This window comes from Centruroides vittatus, unplaced genomic scaffold (assembly GCF_030686945.1).
Source record: "Centruroides vittatus isolate TY-2023 unplaced genomic scaffold, ASM3068694v2 scaffold_752, whole genome shotgun sequence".
Taxonomy (NCBI): Eukaryota; Metazoa; Arthropoda; class Arachnida; order Scorpiones; family Buthidae; genus Centruroides; species Centruroides vittatus.
In genome coordinates, this window is record NW_027122716.1 from 2,006,054 (window position 1) to 2,023,020 (window position 16,967).

Genomic DNA, 16,967 nt, shown 5'->3' on the forward strand with positions numbered 1-16,967 from the left:
GAATGTATGAGCGATTAATTATTTTGACACCACCACAATGCCAAGCTGCAATTTGTATTACAATTATATTAGTTTTAATTTATTTAATTTAAAATATATGCTCTCTCCATTTTAGTAGAGCCTTGCCACTGTACATCATACTTTTCCTGATAACAACAGAGTCATGCTGGTCTTCTATGTAACTCCATTTTTGGGAAATTTTTTGAACTGTAATCATGTGACTTTCAGTCTAGACCAAAAGTTTGCATATCGTTAATCAGAACCTCCCATCCTTAAGATATCCATACCTGGTCTCAACTTTCATTTAACACTGTTCTTGAGATTAAGAAAAGACAGACTGACAGATAAATGGATGACAGTGAAAATTTATATGTCTACAGTTTTTTCAATTTGCAACCCAAAAATACAAACTAACAATCAAATTCTATAAAATAAAAACAATTCTAAATTATGTATTAATTTTGAACTAAATATGAAATGTAGTTTTAATCAATTACAGTGATATCACAGTTTTCATCGATAATCCATCCAAAAACAATCAGCAAAATCCGAAACCGATGAAAACCAAGGCAATTATTCTCATATGAATCAATGTAAATCCAATTAATTCATCTAGACATTCCGAAATACATACCAAAAACATATTTTATAGAGAATAAATATAGTGTTTAATACTAAAAACAATAAGAAATTAATATAAAATGAATATAAAAGACTAATGTAAAGAATAAATAAACATTTAACATGGAATTTCCCATGATGGAGCTAAAAGGAAAGGAAGCAATGGTATTGGGCGTATTCAAAATCTCAGCATCAATCCAGTGAGAGCTGCTGGAAGTGACACAACTGCTGGTGTTTTCTAGAGAACACAAACATTGATTGCCAGGAATTCTGGGAGAGAAAAACAATAAAAATGGCCAATGATGTGGACTTCCACGTTACATTAAATTTATTTTTGAACTTATTTAATGAGAACAGCTTAATAAAAAATGGCTATTCAAAAAGAGAAATAGGAATAAAGATTTTTTACATTTCCATAGAAATTTTAAATAATATGTACTAACCAAATATTAATTTATTCAGGGTTTATTCATCAACAAATAAATTTAATTTATGAATAAAATGCACCTTTAACAATCCAGCAAATAAATTATTTTAATAACATAAAAATGTTTTAGACTGTTTTTTTAACAATCTTCTTCAGTTAACATAAAATAGAACACTTTATGTTCTATTTTAATATACTGGGATAGTAACGAATGGCCCAGTTTTTCTTCTGATGAGCCCATTGAAATCAGCTGCATTTGTTGACACATTAAGAATGGCAAGTGCAACAGCCCCACAAAATGGCACTGGTTGCACTTGGGGCTAACTTGGCTTTGAAAACAGTGAATTTGGTCAACATAAGACAAAATTGCATGAGACAACAGACAAATATTGTTCATTAGTTTCTTTTGTGTTTGCAGAATAGGCTAGAAGTCATGAATTTTCTGTTGTTTGTTGATAATGGAATTTTAGGTCCACTTTGGAATTAGGAAAAGGGCAACCAAGATGAAAAAGGGGGCATGTGTCCCAATGTATGAGCACTCCTGTTGGTACAATAACTAAAATACTATTTTACACAATATCCAACCATATATATATTTATTTTTAATGCCAAGTAATGTTTACACAGTGTTTTGATAATTTTTGTCTGTAAGGAACATTTTGATATTGCCCTTATAATCAGTAAGCAGCTTTATGATGAATTTTACAAATTGCAAGTTCATAAATTTGTTGTATTTAACATTAAAAGAATATGACATTTACAGCTTTTACAAAACTTTTATGAATACAACTCTAATATATAATAGTTATGTGAATGATTTCATAATGATTAAAATTATTACTTTCTCGGCTCTTTTATACATAATAGATGGAAAGTATGGCAATTGATCAAAAAATGACACCCTAACATTTTTACATTTTTGGACTCGGGACCTTGAAATGTCAAGAAATGCAAAAATGTTGGAGATTTTTTCTGTATGTATGAACATTTGTATGTGTATGGGGGCATAATTTTATTCACCCAATTTGAAGCTTGATAACTTCTGTCAAAAATTTCTCTAATTTTGCAGGGAGGTTTGTTTATTAGAGGGAGCGATGCTATTAATTTTGGTGGTTAAAGATTGACAGGGTGGGAAGATAGAGGAGATCACGTGTCTTATCTCATTGGTATCGAACTTAATGTAGATTTTACTCCTTATTAGTATTTACAATTTTATTTTTTATAAAACTCATCTCTACCCTCAAAATTAAGCTTTTTGCCATTTCTTAATAATTAATAATATGGAAACTTTTTAAATAAAATATCATAACAGATGGCATCACCAAATGTTACCAGAAAAGTTATGCAACTAGTTGATGGAATTTTTTACTTTTAATTTAACTTTTAAAATGTATGAAAATTTTTTTATAAATAGGTAGCCTACACATTTGATAAAATTTGGTTGCATGACTCATTGTTTTCTCTACATATTCAGTTGAAGAATTTTTCTAGAAATAAACACTATATTTTCATAAATATAACCTGAAGCAAATTGTCAGAACAAAACAAACCTTTGCATAACCAGCACCTTAATACAATCAATCTATTTTTACACGATTTTGATTTAATACAGTCTAGGAAGAAAATTCACTTGTCTTTTAACATTATTTGTTTCGATCTAACATGTTTCAATAAATTTCTCTTTTTTAAAAAAAATCTTCATTTAATCTAAGAAAAAACATTGTTTTCTATAAAACTGCTCTTTTTAAAAAATTTTTAGTGTTTCATGTAAGGCCGATAGAAATGTTCAAGAAAATTTTAAGATTTAGCTGTTTTTTTTAATGACTTATCTGAACAAGTTACAATCAGTCTTTCATTCCAACTTTATTCCAAGATAGATAGAAAAAATTTTATTTGAAGTTTGATAATTTGCTTGTATCATTGCATTTTTTCTGATTTCTTTCAATATTGAATAGTCTTTGATACTTGGCGTTAAAAGGTATAGATTGGTGTTTAGTTGAAAATGCCAAATAAAACATAAAATTAATATTAAAATAAAATTTGTATGAGTAATAGTGTAGTCATATAAATAACATAAATTTATTAAATTTTACTGATAAGTTATAATTCTCCTTTCTTTGATTTCTTAACTAAAATTACATGCATCCTATTATATTAATTGGTTTACTGTTTTATTTTTAACATCTGAAATCTATCTTATATTTTTCTACATGAATAGTATCTTTTTTACTTGGAATTTTCAGAAATGTATTTACTATGTAAAAACAAATTTGGGTGTATATACTAAACCTGCGGAATTAGCCATTACTCCATAAGTGCAAGTTTAAAATTGGTACATAACCCACACACCCTTTATACAATAAATGAATAAAGAGTGCAAGAAGAGGTAGCTGCTCTAGATCAATTTTTTATTCCAGAATAGCTTAAATTAATTAATTTCTAATTATTAAATTTAATGCAAGAAGTGGCATAACCTTCTAACTTTAATATAAATTACAGAATATCTGTATAATTAATTAACCAAGTTCTAGCCTGATAGTTAATTTAAGTATATCATTTGATTGTTAATATAATTCAGGCTTGGGTTTCTATATGTATAGAATGTCCACATAAAACTGGTCCCACTCATCAATTGAGTAATTATCACAATCTAAAGAAGCTAATGAAATAACATAAAATTAGTCAAAGAAACTTTGAATATTTACTTTTATTCATAAAATATTACGGAAACATTCACATCTAATGCTTCATCATTTACAAAGATCCAATTTTGTATGAGACAAAATATTAATGTCATATACACTGTAAATTTAAGGGTTGTACAGATTGACGAAATGATCATTTTGTTATGAAATAACCTACCAAAACTAAAATTTGGCAACGCTATGGGCCTGAAGAAATTTTGGACATGTCTCTGACTATAGTAGGCAACCATCATTACACCTCTGTAGTTACCATCTCTATCTTATTGTATATAAGTTTTGGGATAATGAATACTAGTATATACAGTAAATGAAACTTTTATTCACATTTTAATACATATTTACAGAAAATATCAGAAATGGCTGATAGTCCTCTAAACAAAATATTAACTGATACTTAACTAAATTAGTCTGAAAACATTTACTTTCCATTAAATATTTTGGTTTCCTTAATGTAGTAGTTTATTTATTTTTTATTTTTAATATGGTGCCAAATTTCAAACAATTCTTTAATAAAAAATAAACAATTTTTATTACTACTACAAATTATGTAATGAGATATTTTTAAATAGAAATGATTAATACAAGAGGAAAGATCCTATATAGAAATATAAAATGAGAACAAGCAATTGTATGCAATTTACACTTCTGTACACAATTGCTGTGCTCAATTTATATTTCTGTCCAAGAAAAGACTAAGGTAATTACAATTTAAGAGAAAAAAAAATTAATAAAATTTATTTTCAGTTTGCAATACTTTCAAAGAATAAATAATAAATTTTCTAATTAAGTAGACTGAGACAAACATTTACTTTTAAAACTCAAAAGAATAATTTGTAAATTTAATGTATACTCTATGGTGGGTTTCTTAGATAACTCCATCACAGTAACCAAAAATTGGCTTAAAGACACAATGGTATAGTGGTACTCTGTACTTTGAACGCTTCAGAGTTCAAATGCAAAATTCCACAAAAATTTGCCCTGGAGTTCAAACAATGCTTCAAATACATGCTTTTGTTATCATAGATTACTGCAGTCCCCGAACTTTTGGATCGTACCACGTAGTAAGTTCATTGTTAGTTTCCCCCCCTTTTTGGTTTTTAATATACTTAACAATATTTGGACTATGAACCCAAAGTTGAGTTTTAATTAAACACTTGGCTTTATTTCCATCTTTATTTAGTTGATACGTGCCATTTGCACGTTTGGCATTACAGAAACAGCGAATTCCATCAAGAAAATAATACAGCCATCTCATTGGAGTGACATGATTGAGAAGATACAAGATATAAATATTGTGTGTAAAAGGGATTACTCCGTTTATAGAAAAAATAAGATACATGTGTCGTCTGAGTTTAAACCTTATATGCATGGCAGATCAAATATGATAATGTTGACTGATGAGGGCTCTATGCCCGAAACGTGCAAATGGCACGTATCAACTAAATAAAGATGGAAATAAAGCCAAGTGTTTAATTAAAACTCAACTTTGGGTTCATAGTCCAACAATCAACAAAACACGGTTTCAAAGAAGAAATAGAAAATTGAAAATTAACAATATTTATTAGTAATAGTGGAACAGTCTACCAGAATTTGGAAAATGTGGGAGAAAATAAGACATTTACTGGTCCCAAATAATATGATATATCACATTGTCATTGTATTAAAAAATTTTATGCTCGATAGTTTTAGTTCTTTAGTATATGAGTTACATTAAAAATTGTAAATACAGTGCACCGTATATATTAGATATTCCTTTGTATTGGTTAACTGTTAGTGTTATAATTATTATGTTGGTGACATGTGTTTGTAAGCTGATGAGTCTTTGTACCCGAAATGCATCCTTACCTAAATTTGAAATGTGATTATTAAAGACTAACTTTTTTGTAAAAGATCTGGTCCTTCTTTCTGTCGGCCTTGGTGTGATAAGCCCTCCAAATTGTTAAATCCTATTTGTTAGGTTATCTAACTCTATCTAATTTAGGGTTTTAGTTGTTGATATTTCTAATAATAATTATTAGTATGATTTAAATCACCTGAAATATATGTATATAACAAACGTTATTTTGGGGACAATCACTACAAACCAGCTTTAATTTTTTTATTTACATTAAGCCATTTATTTTGCTTTTCGTCATCACTAAGAAAAATATGAAAATTTACTTTATTTTCCATATTATGATAATTCACTCCTTAACAACTTTTCAGTATTTTTTCAAAAAAATGTGCTCACCATAAGTATACTATTTATGAATTGATTTTGTTTTCACTCTTACATCTTGGTATCTTAAGTTTGACAACATTGTTAAACCATCCATATACTACCTGGTGGAGCAGCAAAATACAGGTTGGCTAGATGGAGAATAAAAACCTGGCTTCAGTATTAGCTCACAAGAAAAGATCTGTTTATGTATGTTTATATATGTAAAACAAAAGATCTGTTATAAGAGGTTATTTTGTCAACCAAAGAAGTATTGGGTTAACCAGAAATTTCTTACTTACTTTTAATGGATGACAATTGAACATGCTGGAGAATGTCAAAGCTACTAAAAGCATTAAAATATTTATGCATGTGATTAAGTGCAACATCAAGACACATCCATTAGAAAAAAGCTTGTTAAGAATTTTTAATTACATTTAATCTGCATCTTCATTAAAATGGAAGCAAACAAGGTGTATTTTTGACATAACTTCCCTTTACTCTACACCAAGAAGATAGTCAATTATGTACCTCTAAAAACCTTGGAAGATTCGAAAATGTTCATCAAATCTAGTTTTTCATTTTTTGATGATTAAATATGTACCAGTAACAGGTTTTTAGAGGTACGTATTTATGACATTTGATGCTTTTGTTTTTCTGAAAAAGCAAAAACTTAGTACAAGCAACAAATAAAATATGTGCTGTTTGTGGTAATGGTGCTGCTGCTGAATCAATATTTTGCAAATGGTTTACTAAATTCAAAACAGATGATTTTAACGTAGAAGATGCTTTAGCTTGGGAAGACCTGGGACCATAGTCTGGTCACCTTCTCTGGTCTCTCATCTCTCACAAGCCAGTCGCCGGCTAATCCAAAGGATTAGCCGATCAGCGACCGGCTTGTGAGAGACGAGAGACCAGAGACAATGACCAGAATACAGCACCTGGCACCATTCAAGATGATCAGATTAAAATTTTAATTGAATACTTGTTATACAACACAGGAAACAGCAGAAATAATGAACTAATCAAAAAGTACTGAATTTGACCATTTAAATGGTCAAATACATATATGTGCATTGATCACTATTATATTTGGACACCACACAAATTACCAAAAAGAACTTATTAGATTGAATCTCTTTTTGATTCACTTTAAAATTCAATAAAAATGACTCATTTCTGAAATGAATGATAACAGGTGATGGAAAGTGGATCATCCATAAACAATCATAGTGCAAGCAAACTAAATCATCATTAACCACTGCAATGACTAAGCTTCAACCAAACAAAAGCATCCTCTAAATTACATAAGGGTGATTTTGGCCATTCTAGACTCCCACCCACCCCTGTGTAAGAAACCGTAATATTTTCTTTGATCCCCCTCCCCTCCCCTATCTTACGTAATATTTAGGCATAATTTTATAGAAAGATTTTAAGAAAAATAAATTTTTTAATGAAACCCTAAAAACCTTAGGTCCAAAATACATAATTATTAATTAATTAATTAATATGTACTATTATTTATAAAAAACTATGTGAACAAATTTAAAAATTTAATAAATTCCAATGAACAATTTATTTTAAGAACTTTATTTTTTAATTATTAACAATCTTTTTATTATTACCATTAAATTAATCAACATCATAATATTCATTTTTATATTAATTTTCACAAAAGGACGCAAAAAAAATTTTGACAGATCGACCAGCTAGTGCACGTGTAAACAGAAACTTCATACAAAATAAAATGAGAGAGAATAGAAACCACATTCCATTGCCATATTGGTTACATAATGGAAAATAATGGAAAATAAACTACATGCTGCTAAAATGTGCTAGGTGCACCGGGGGACTAAATCATAAAGCTTATAAAACTCTATATAATGGGGCAATACAACTAATGCTACTTTACATGCCTCTAGCTGGAGTCATGTAACTAGTAAAAATTCAGTAGCAAGTAAATTACTCTCTCTTCAAAGACAGTTTGCCATCAGAATTTCAAAGTGCTGCAGAACTGTTTCTACCAATGCCTCGCTGATTCTAGCAGAGTTCCTTCCTTTGCCACTATGTATTGTAGAAAAAGTTCTAAACTACTACATCAGAACTACAAACATTAAGGCTCAACAATGGTCTTTACTCCTATTTACAGCTGTTCATATGTTACCATATCGCAATTACTCTATCTCTGATCGCCACCCTGTAAACAATGTTATCCCCAGGGTACATTTGGTGTCATCTGCTTCCTCCATGGATAACCATGCAGACATTAATATCTACACAGATGGGTCCAAAAGCCCCTTCATGTCTGCTCAAGTATCTGTATCTTCCTCCAAAATGGCATATTTTGCCCAAAATATGTTAGAAGGTACAGACACCTACTCAAAAACCTTTAAATAGTGCAGCCATTTCCATACAAATTGACCCCCAAGGAAACTTCCGCACCAAGGTGTATAGGAAACCCACCTACAATCCTATATTTATTCCGTGGATCTCCCACGACCCCCGGCATATAAAATTGCTGCCTTCCGTGCGCTCATAAGAAGAGCTTTTTCGCATTGTAACACCACCACGGACAGAAAAGACGAGCTGAATTATATATATAAATTGGCCAAGAACTACAGAGTCAATATTAATGCAATTATCCAACAAAACAAGAAACCAAAGACACCCCATATGAAAAGTATTCAACCCATTAATAGAGTTTATAGCATTGGAATACCAGGCATCACTGTGTAACATCTTCAGACGTATTGGACAGGCCACAAACAAACGAATCATATTTAAAAGGAACCCTACCATCTACCAGCTCTTAAGATCCAATAAGGACGAGGCCGACAGAAACGCACTTCCTGGGGTTTATGAAATTCCCATTACCAACACACGACAACAAAATAGCCTGGTGTATGTTGGAGCCACAGGAAGATCCATCAAGGATAGGATAGCGGAACATCAAAGAAACATTAATAAGAAACAACCATGCACAGCGCTGGTCACCTACGTGTTAGCCAACCCACAACAAGTCAAAGCGGCAAACACAGCTTTTACAAGTAGTTCGAGACATTAAGCACCGCCACTACGCAGAAGCATGGCAGATATGTAAAGCAGCCCATAAAGATCGCTCTGTCAACTTCAGGGACTCCATTAAAGTTTCTGCAGCTTGGCGTTCAAGCTTACTTTAATATATGCCCTCTCTTGTTTTACTTTATACTTCAGAACCCGTAGTATAACAGTGGATGTTATCCCGATCCCGATGTCTTACTAGTATTTTATGTTTATTTTTATTTTGTTTTTCCAGTACTTTACGTATTTTTATGCGCATATTTTTTAACTTTAGCTATGTTTTAAGACTACGCACGTGATTTGCAATGGATTAATTTTTAAAAACGTTCTAAAGCTTGTTCGGTTTGTGTTCGTACTACATTTTAATTTTACACTGTTCTTTTCTTGAGAAAGGTCTTTGAACAAGACCAAAAACGTTCGAAATATTAAAGTTTTTGAGTAGGTGTTTAGTTAAATTATGCAGTCCCAGAAGAATTAGAAGGTACAGATACCCCCAAATATCAAGCTGAAGAAGATGTTGTCTACTAAGCTGTTCAGTAGGCCACTTCACTTCCAAACAAAACTCTGTCTATCTACAGTGATTCTCAGTCTATCCTAAAAGCTCTATTAAATCCCAATTACAATAGCAATAAAATCACATGTATCCAGCACCATATTAAAAATCTTGTAAATAAGATAACTTTTTATGTTTGTTCATGGCCATACTGACATACTAGGAAATGAAAAAGCCGACTTTGAGGCTAAGTCAGCTGCAAAGGACACTGACTTGAACTACTCACAACCCTCTCTCACGCAGCATTCTTAAAATTTATATTTATGACAACACTATGCAAAAGTGGAATCAACAATAGTTGAGCAGTAAAACTGGTAGAATAACAAGACTTTATTTTCCTAGTGTTGAATGCAGGTTCTCGTCGCCATTTAAAGATTAACGTTTGCTACTGCTCAACTACAGTAGAGCATCGGTTATCCGAAAGCCAATTAACTGAAACGTCAGTTAACCGAAAGCATTCCAGTCAGACTGTGTCCTGCTGAATCAAATGTTTTTGATACTAGATTAACTTCCAAAATATAATTTTTTTGTTTTTATACTTTTCAATATATTTATTTTGTTTGTACAAAATAAAAAAATAATTTTTAATGCTACAATAGCCATGATTATTATTTTAAAAAATTTACGTTAGGCTTAACATCGACGAAAATTCAACGCATAGTGACACGCAATAAAGAAAAATTTTAACATGGGATACATTAATATATTTTTTTGTACATAATCGGTTATCTGAAAAATAAGTTATTCGAACAACCCCAGTCCCCAATTGATTCAGATAAATGACACTTTACTGTACTTACTGAGCATGATAATTTTACAAGCTATCTGGCAATGTATAACCAGGCAGAAACTGCCTCTTACTTTTGTTCTACAGAAAACCTAGACACCGTCGACCATACGAGCTATCATTGTCCAATTTATGATCAAGATAGACTTATTCTGAAATTAGAAATCTTTATGCTTGGTTTCAGGTGGCCATGTCCACTCGATAAGCTTGTTCAGAAGCAACTGTTTGATGCTTTTTACAATTATGTTCAAAAAAATATGGAAGATAAGACCATTTATAATTTCTAATTTTTAGTTTTACATTTTAGTTTTCACTAAAAACCGAATACTAATTTTATCAAGTATCTTGTATCATGTATTTTGGTTTATGTATTCTTAGTGTTATACACCCATAGGAGTGGTGCACTTATTCTAATATAAAAAAGAGAGAAAAACCACTGCACGGCCTTTCTCCCATGATAAAAAATGTGTCTGCTAGCATTATTATTCTATCACGTCCAGTGGTGATATTCAGCGGGTTCGCAAGCCCGTTTGGCTGAACCTGTTGGTAAAATTTTCAGTTTCCCGAACCTTGTTAAACACACGTAACATTTCTCAGTGGTTTTGTTTCTTTTAAAAAATATATTAAAATATACGTATTATACTCTGTAACTACTAAACTAGAGCCTTATACCCCGTTCGCACCGAGCATTTCAATCTAGATTGGGAGCAAGGTCAGGGACTATGCCTTGGTGCAATCTCTCGACTGAAACAAGGTTTAATCGCAATCGATTCAAGAGAGTTCTTGAAAGTAGATCCAGTCATAAGAGAAATCCCACAATCTCATGCGCGCGAGATAATACAAGATGGCTGTGGAACATATGTCGGGCTATGGACAGCAAAATAAAAAGGATATTGTATTTCAAGAGATGATGACATCTGTCTATTCATCTGTCCATGCAGAATTCCTTTTGTGGTAAAAACTTTAAAAATCTGGAGGCCTGTAAAAATCACAAACAACTAGTTTTTTTGCACAAAAAACAGGAAAGTTCTATCAAGATGAAATTATGAAGTTGTCAAATAGATGGTGAGAGGTCATTAAAAACAATAGTGCATAAATCACTATTAATAACAAAGATAAAAGTTAATATTTTAAAATTTATATTCATTTTCTCTAAAAATAATCACTACAAACTTTCTGGACAACCCAATACTTTTTAATTATGAACTTCTTTTATAGTTTATTGGCTATTTTTTAAAATCAAACGACAGAATTTGTTTATAATTTATTTTTAATGGCATTTTTTATATTTTTTAAAAATACAAGTTGTTAAAAAAAATATCAAAGTTTCTTACTATTGATCACCTGAAATTTCAAGTAAAAAAGTCCATATTTTATCTAATTTATCAAAAGCAAACATAATAACATGTAGTTAATTCTGTTAACATAAAAAATAATTTTTTTTGCAAACCTACTAAAATAAGTTGAAATTTATTAATAAGTACATTTTTCATTGATTATAGAAGACTCTTAATGTTTATTTTTAGAATTATTTTACTACTACTTTAACTTCTTAAGTTGAAACTTGCTAAAATAAAGGGTACATTTACTAAAAGGTTTAAAACAGTTCATAAATAATGAATAATGAATGTCACTTTTTATAATTACTTTATGTTCTGGGGCTGTATTCTGGTCAACTGATATACTGGTTAGTTTAACAGTAGTATTTGGTAGTATGAAAACACATTAGAATATACAATGAAAATCTGTATATCGTGGCAGCAGAGACAGAGAGGAAAATACAGGGAGGGAAGGCTATATAGATCTTATTCTGTAAATACTTTTGAAACAGTTAGTGGAGATCCACGAATTTCTAATATTGTCTATATTGGCTAAAACTGGCACAATATTATTATCTAGCTGAAACTCATAATGGCAGTTTTGGCTAATACAGACAGTATTATCTCTCCTCTCATTGTATTTCTTTGCATTTGCAAGTTTCTTAGAAATACATAGAATGACAATTAAAAGTATGAATTAAGCATTTATGAAAACTGTGTGTTAAATAAGTCAACCTATAACAACAATGTATAATAACATGCTTGATTATTAAAAATAAAAAAAAATATTTTCAAAAATATATTACATAAACTATAATAATACTATATTATTGTTACAATTATTGTAAAAAATAATTTATTAATACATTTTATATTATCATATACTAATTTTTGATATTTTAAGATATGTTTTAGAAGTATACATGACTCCCTTATTTCTAATAGATTCAATATATATCACAAGGTACTTCTGATCATCAATTAAAAATTCTAACTAAAAAGTTAGTATCCAAAATTATTATATCCTTTCTAATAATTTAAACTAGTCTGCAATAATTCCAATTAGGTAGTTTATAAATCACTTAAGTTAACCAACTGAAAGTTATTAAGACAATTTAATCAATAGAATATTCTGTTAACTTCTCAAATATTGTTAATTCATTTCTAGATTCTTAATCTTGTTTCCTGGCAATTCTTAAAACAAGTTTTAGCTTATTTTGGTTCATCTCTAACAATACCATGTTAGAAACTTCATTTTAAATATGAGGATTTTTCAGAAAATTTCTGAAGCAGATGAATATAAGAAAAATTTATACAAGACATCTGAAATTTAATATTTTCTTCATTCATTTATACAACTTCAGAACAAACAAAAAAACACTTCGTAAAAATATCTTAGTAAGCAATATTCAAATGCAATATGTTTTTACTAATAAAAAGCAGAAGATAAAAACGCAAATAAAAAATAATAATAATAATTTTTCAGAAAGAGATATTTTCTAGATGTGATATAATCTTTAAAAACTATTTTTTGTATACTATGACAATTAAATGTTGCTGAATGCAAGAAAGTTTCATTTAAAACGAAAAAAATTACATAAAGTATTAAAGAGATTTTTGTCAGAATATCTTGTAGTCTTCATAATTATTACAAAATTAAATGCATAATTAGGTTATTTTTAAGTGTATTAAATTAATTACTGGAAACAAGTTTCATAAAAAAAATTCCAATCTTTTAGCAAAATTTAATAATATCTATAATTTCATACTATCTACAGTTAGAACTGAATGATTTTATTTCTAGAATTGCTTTGTGAAGTAAAAATTTAAATGAAATATAAGGTTGTATATTAATTTTATATTGTAAATTTATATATACAGTCAAACCTGTTTTTATGCGGGGGATAGGGACCATTGCGACAAAACAATGTAAACATAAAATGACTATATGAAACTTTTAAAAGTTTTATTAATTTGAGAACTGTATTTGTAAAACCGAAGTTTGAAATGTAGATTTATAATTCATCTGTGTTTATCATTTATATAATTAGTAATGTCTAACAGGCAGTATAATTATATAAAAAAATTATTCAAATCTTGAATGTTTAAGAAAGTATTTAATCAATTATACAGGTATTACATATACAGTGAAGCATCGAAAATCTGGAATTGGGGTGACACACATCCAGATTTTCAGATATACATGTAAATTAGCATTTTAAGTACTGTAAACTCCAAATATACTGTAATTCAAGTTTAGGTGTTCTAGTTCAAGCCAGTATTTCATGTTGTAGGAATACTTAAAGGTTTAAAATATAGTTTATGGAATCACTATATTTAAACAAAAAGAAATACACTAATCATAATTTCAAACTTAAAAAAACTGCAAATTCTGAATGAATGTTAGAACATGAAAATGCACAGCTAAAAGCACATCAACAAAAAGTTAAAGAAAGGGTTTTAATATCCATTTTTCAACAACTGAATCTGGATTTTCAATGCTTTACTATATATAATTACATAAATTGTTATATCTACTCTACTCTTCTATTGTCATATTAGATTTTTCCTATGTAAAGACTTATATTAGAACTATCTGATTTATAAATTATTAGATATTCCTTGTTTTCATTACAATATAATCTTTTATGATTTTATTACTTCTGTGTATCACATAATCCTTTAATTTTTTATACTGAATTCATTTTCCATTTTAGAAGTATAAATTGCTTATTTAATATAACATGCCAGATAAAAATTTTTCATAAACCATTTTATTCACTTTTTTCCCCTTTAAAAAATTTCTCCACTTACATATAGATTTTATTTTAAATATTCAAACAATTATTTTATAAAAATCTAATATTTATTTTTATATTTAATATTTTACTTACCTCTGTTCTTTGCTGCAATCTTTTATTCATTTCATATATCCTATAGTCTGGTTGTCCAAAATATGGAGTGTGCCTCCTAAAATATGAGGAAAATGGTGATGAATAAAATGGATCAGCAGGTGGACCACCAAGCATATTTTGATTAAACATTGGCTTCATCAGTTAGCTTAAAATTAATCAAAATCGCAAAAGAAACAACAATGATGAAGACTGGATATCAATTCATACACACACACACAACTTAACACCACAATTCTTGTGTTTGCATATCTAAATTCTGATACAGGAGAGTTCTTTTTATTATTATAAATGTCTTTTTTATTATTATTAATTTTTATTTTACGAATTTTTCACGTGTTCCTCGATAAAACTTGCGGAAAAAACACTTAAAAAAAAATACACTAATACAGTTCTGTTCCATAAACAATAAAATCTGTAAATTTCAAGAGTTACGCGTGACTTTTGTAAAGTGATTTTATCACGTGATCGATGACACAACAAACCAATTGTTGTTTAATAGTTGATAGTGTCAAAACTGAAGTACAAATTGTTCTCAAATGTTAAGCACGCTCTTCCACTCAATAAATTAGGCTTAGCAAATTATATTTTTAAAAAGTTCACACTCTTATTATAAGAGTATATTTACAAAAAAAAATTAAAGCAAAAATACTCATAATAAAGTTTGATGCTTTTGTGATATAAACTTGTTAATGTCAGTGAATCATTTAAACAGACGAATGAATACAATACTACAGTATAGAAGACATTCTGGCTTGGCTAGCTTACGATAAGCGTTTGCAGCGCCACATATGATACCAAACAGCAATCCCGCATTCAAAAAATATTTCAAAACAAGTTTGTAAATCTATTAAATTAAAATTATATTATTAATCTAATTAATATATATTAATAATTTAAAGGTAAACAAGTTTTATATTGCTCTATATTAAGAAGTAAAAATTTTTTTTATGACCAATAAAATTCGATTTGTAATGAATAAATTTTGTATTTATATTCAATGTAAAATTCAAATTTACGTATAAATAATTTAAAATTTAAATAATTATCAATATGAAAATTCTAATTTGTTCATTACTAGAAATATTTTATTCTATTACTGTATATACTACTAAGAAACAATTTTATAAATAATATTAATGAATACCCCGAAACAAAATCTACGAATCTAACAACAGTTTAAAAAGTTAAAATTAGAATTAAATTATATAATAGAAGCCAAGCCAAATGGATAGTTTAAGATGTACTTTATATGAGCGTCCGCAGAGGGGAAAAATTAGACACTTACTCCCCCCGGAATGGACTAAAAAATTCCCCAAATTATAATCGTAATATGTAACCTTATATCCTCGACTATGGGTCGCTTTATATGTCTTAAAAAATCTCAAAAATTAAATAATTAAACAGAATTTATTGACGTAATTATTCGTCTCCAACGTTTCCGCTAACGCCCATGTCTATATACATGTTTTTTATGCTTACATTATACAAATTTTAAACTTTACTTTACTTGTCAAATGTTCTGATTAAATATTTAATCTAATTTTCTTTTTTAATGCATAATAAAGATAAGATCGTACATAATACGTAATATATATTAAAAAATATAAATTAATTATTAGCGCTTACGACGAAACAACACCTGTTCTTGTACTGATTTTATATAGAAATTATTTTATTTTTGCAAAAATTAAGAAGAATAAATATTTTAAACATTGAAAATTTGTAATAAAAACTTAAATAAAATATTTATTTACAGACATAATTTTAATATAATCTTTTTTTTTTAATTTAATAAATAAGAATGTCTGTATGCAATATACTATTATTTCTTAATTTCCGAAAGTTAAATTTTATAATATAAAATAATAATGTTATTTTATTAAATTCCTATGAAATAATTCATAAGCGAGGATAAAATATATATTTATACTTGAAAATAAAAATAATTTAATAAATAAAACTGAAGATAATATATAAAAATCACAATTTTTTCTAATATAAATCGGAGAAAATTGCGTAATTTTTCTTTTTAAAAAGACACTTAACTGTTTAGAAAAATTACAGTTTTAAAAACAATGAAATAAATTCAAAATAATTACTTATTTAAGAGAAGTTTAAAATATTATTTTTGTCGCTTTAAAAACCTAAAAATAATTTTTAATGCATGCTTTCAGAAGAAATATAAGTTCATTAATTAAATTAATAAGATTTTAAATAAGATTTAAAAAATATATATATTCAATTAAAATTTGTCACGTTAAATTAGAAATAAAAATAAAATAATTAATTGTAATTATTATAAACAAATTTCATAACTACGGTTCGGAAATTTCACCAATATCTATTTATAATTTTAAAGAATAACAACATTAATTAACAAATA

The 16,967-nt window shown here is 28.4% G+C and overlaps 1 protein-coding gene across 4 annotated transcripts in view; it reads right to left on the reverse strand.

Moving 5' to 3' along the window:
- Positions 1-16,967, reverse strand: part of LOC136989690 (LIM domain-binding protein 2-like) — a 118,933-nt gene that overhangs the window by 38,063 nt on the left and 63,903 nt on the right. For all 4 annotated transcript variants that reach the window (XR_010882944.1, XM_067287912.1, XM_067287909.1 and 1 more), the window contains exon 3: positions 14,564-14,639. Coding sequence is in view for 3 of the 4 variants with exons in the window: in XM_067287912.1 (XP_067144013.1) it covers positions 14,564-14,639 (76 nt within the window). In the remaining variant the exon portion in view is untranslated. The remainder of the gene's footprint in view (positions 1-14,563; positions 14,640-16,967) is intronic.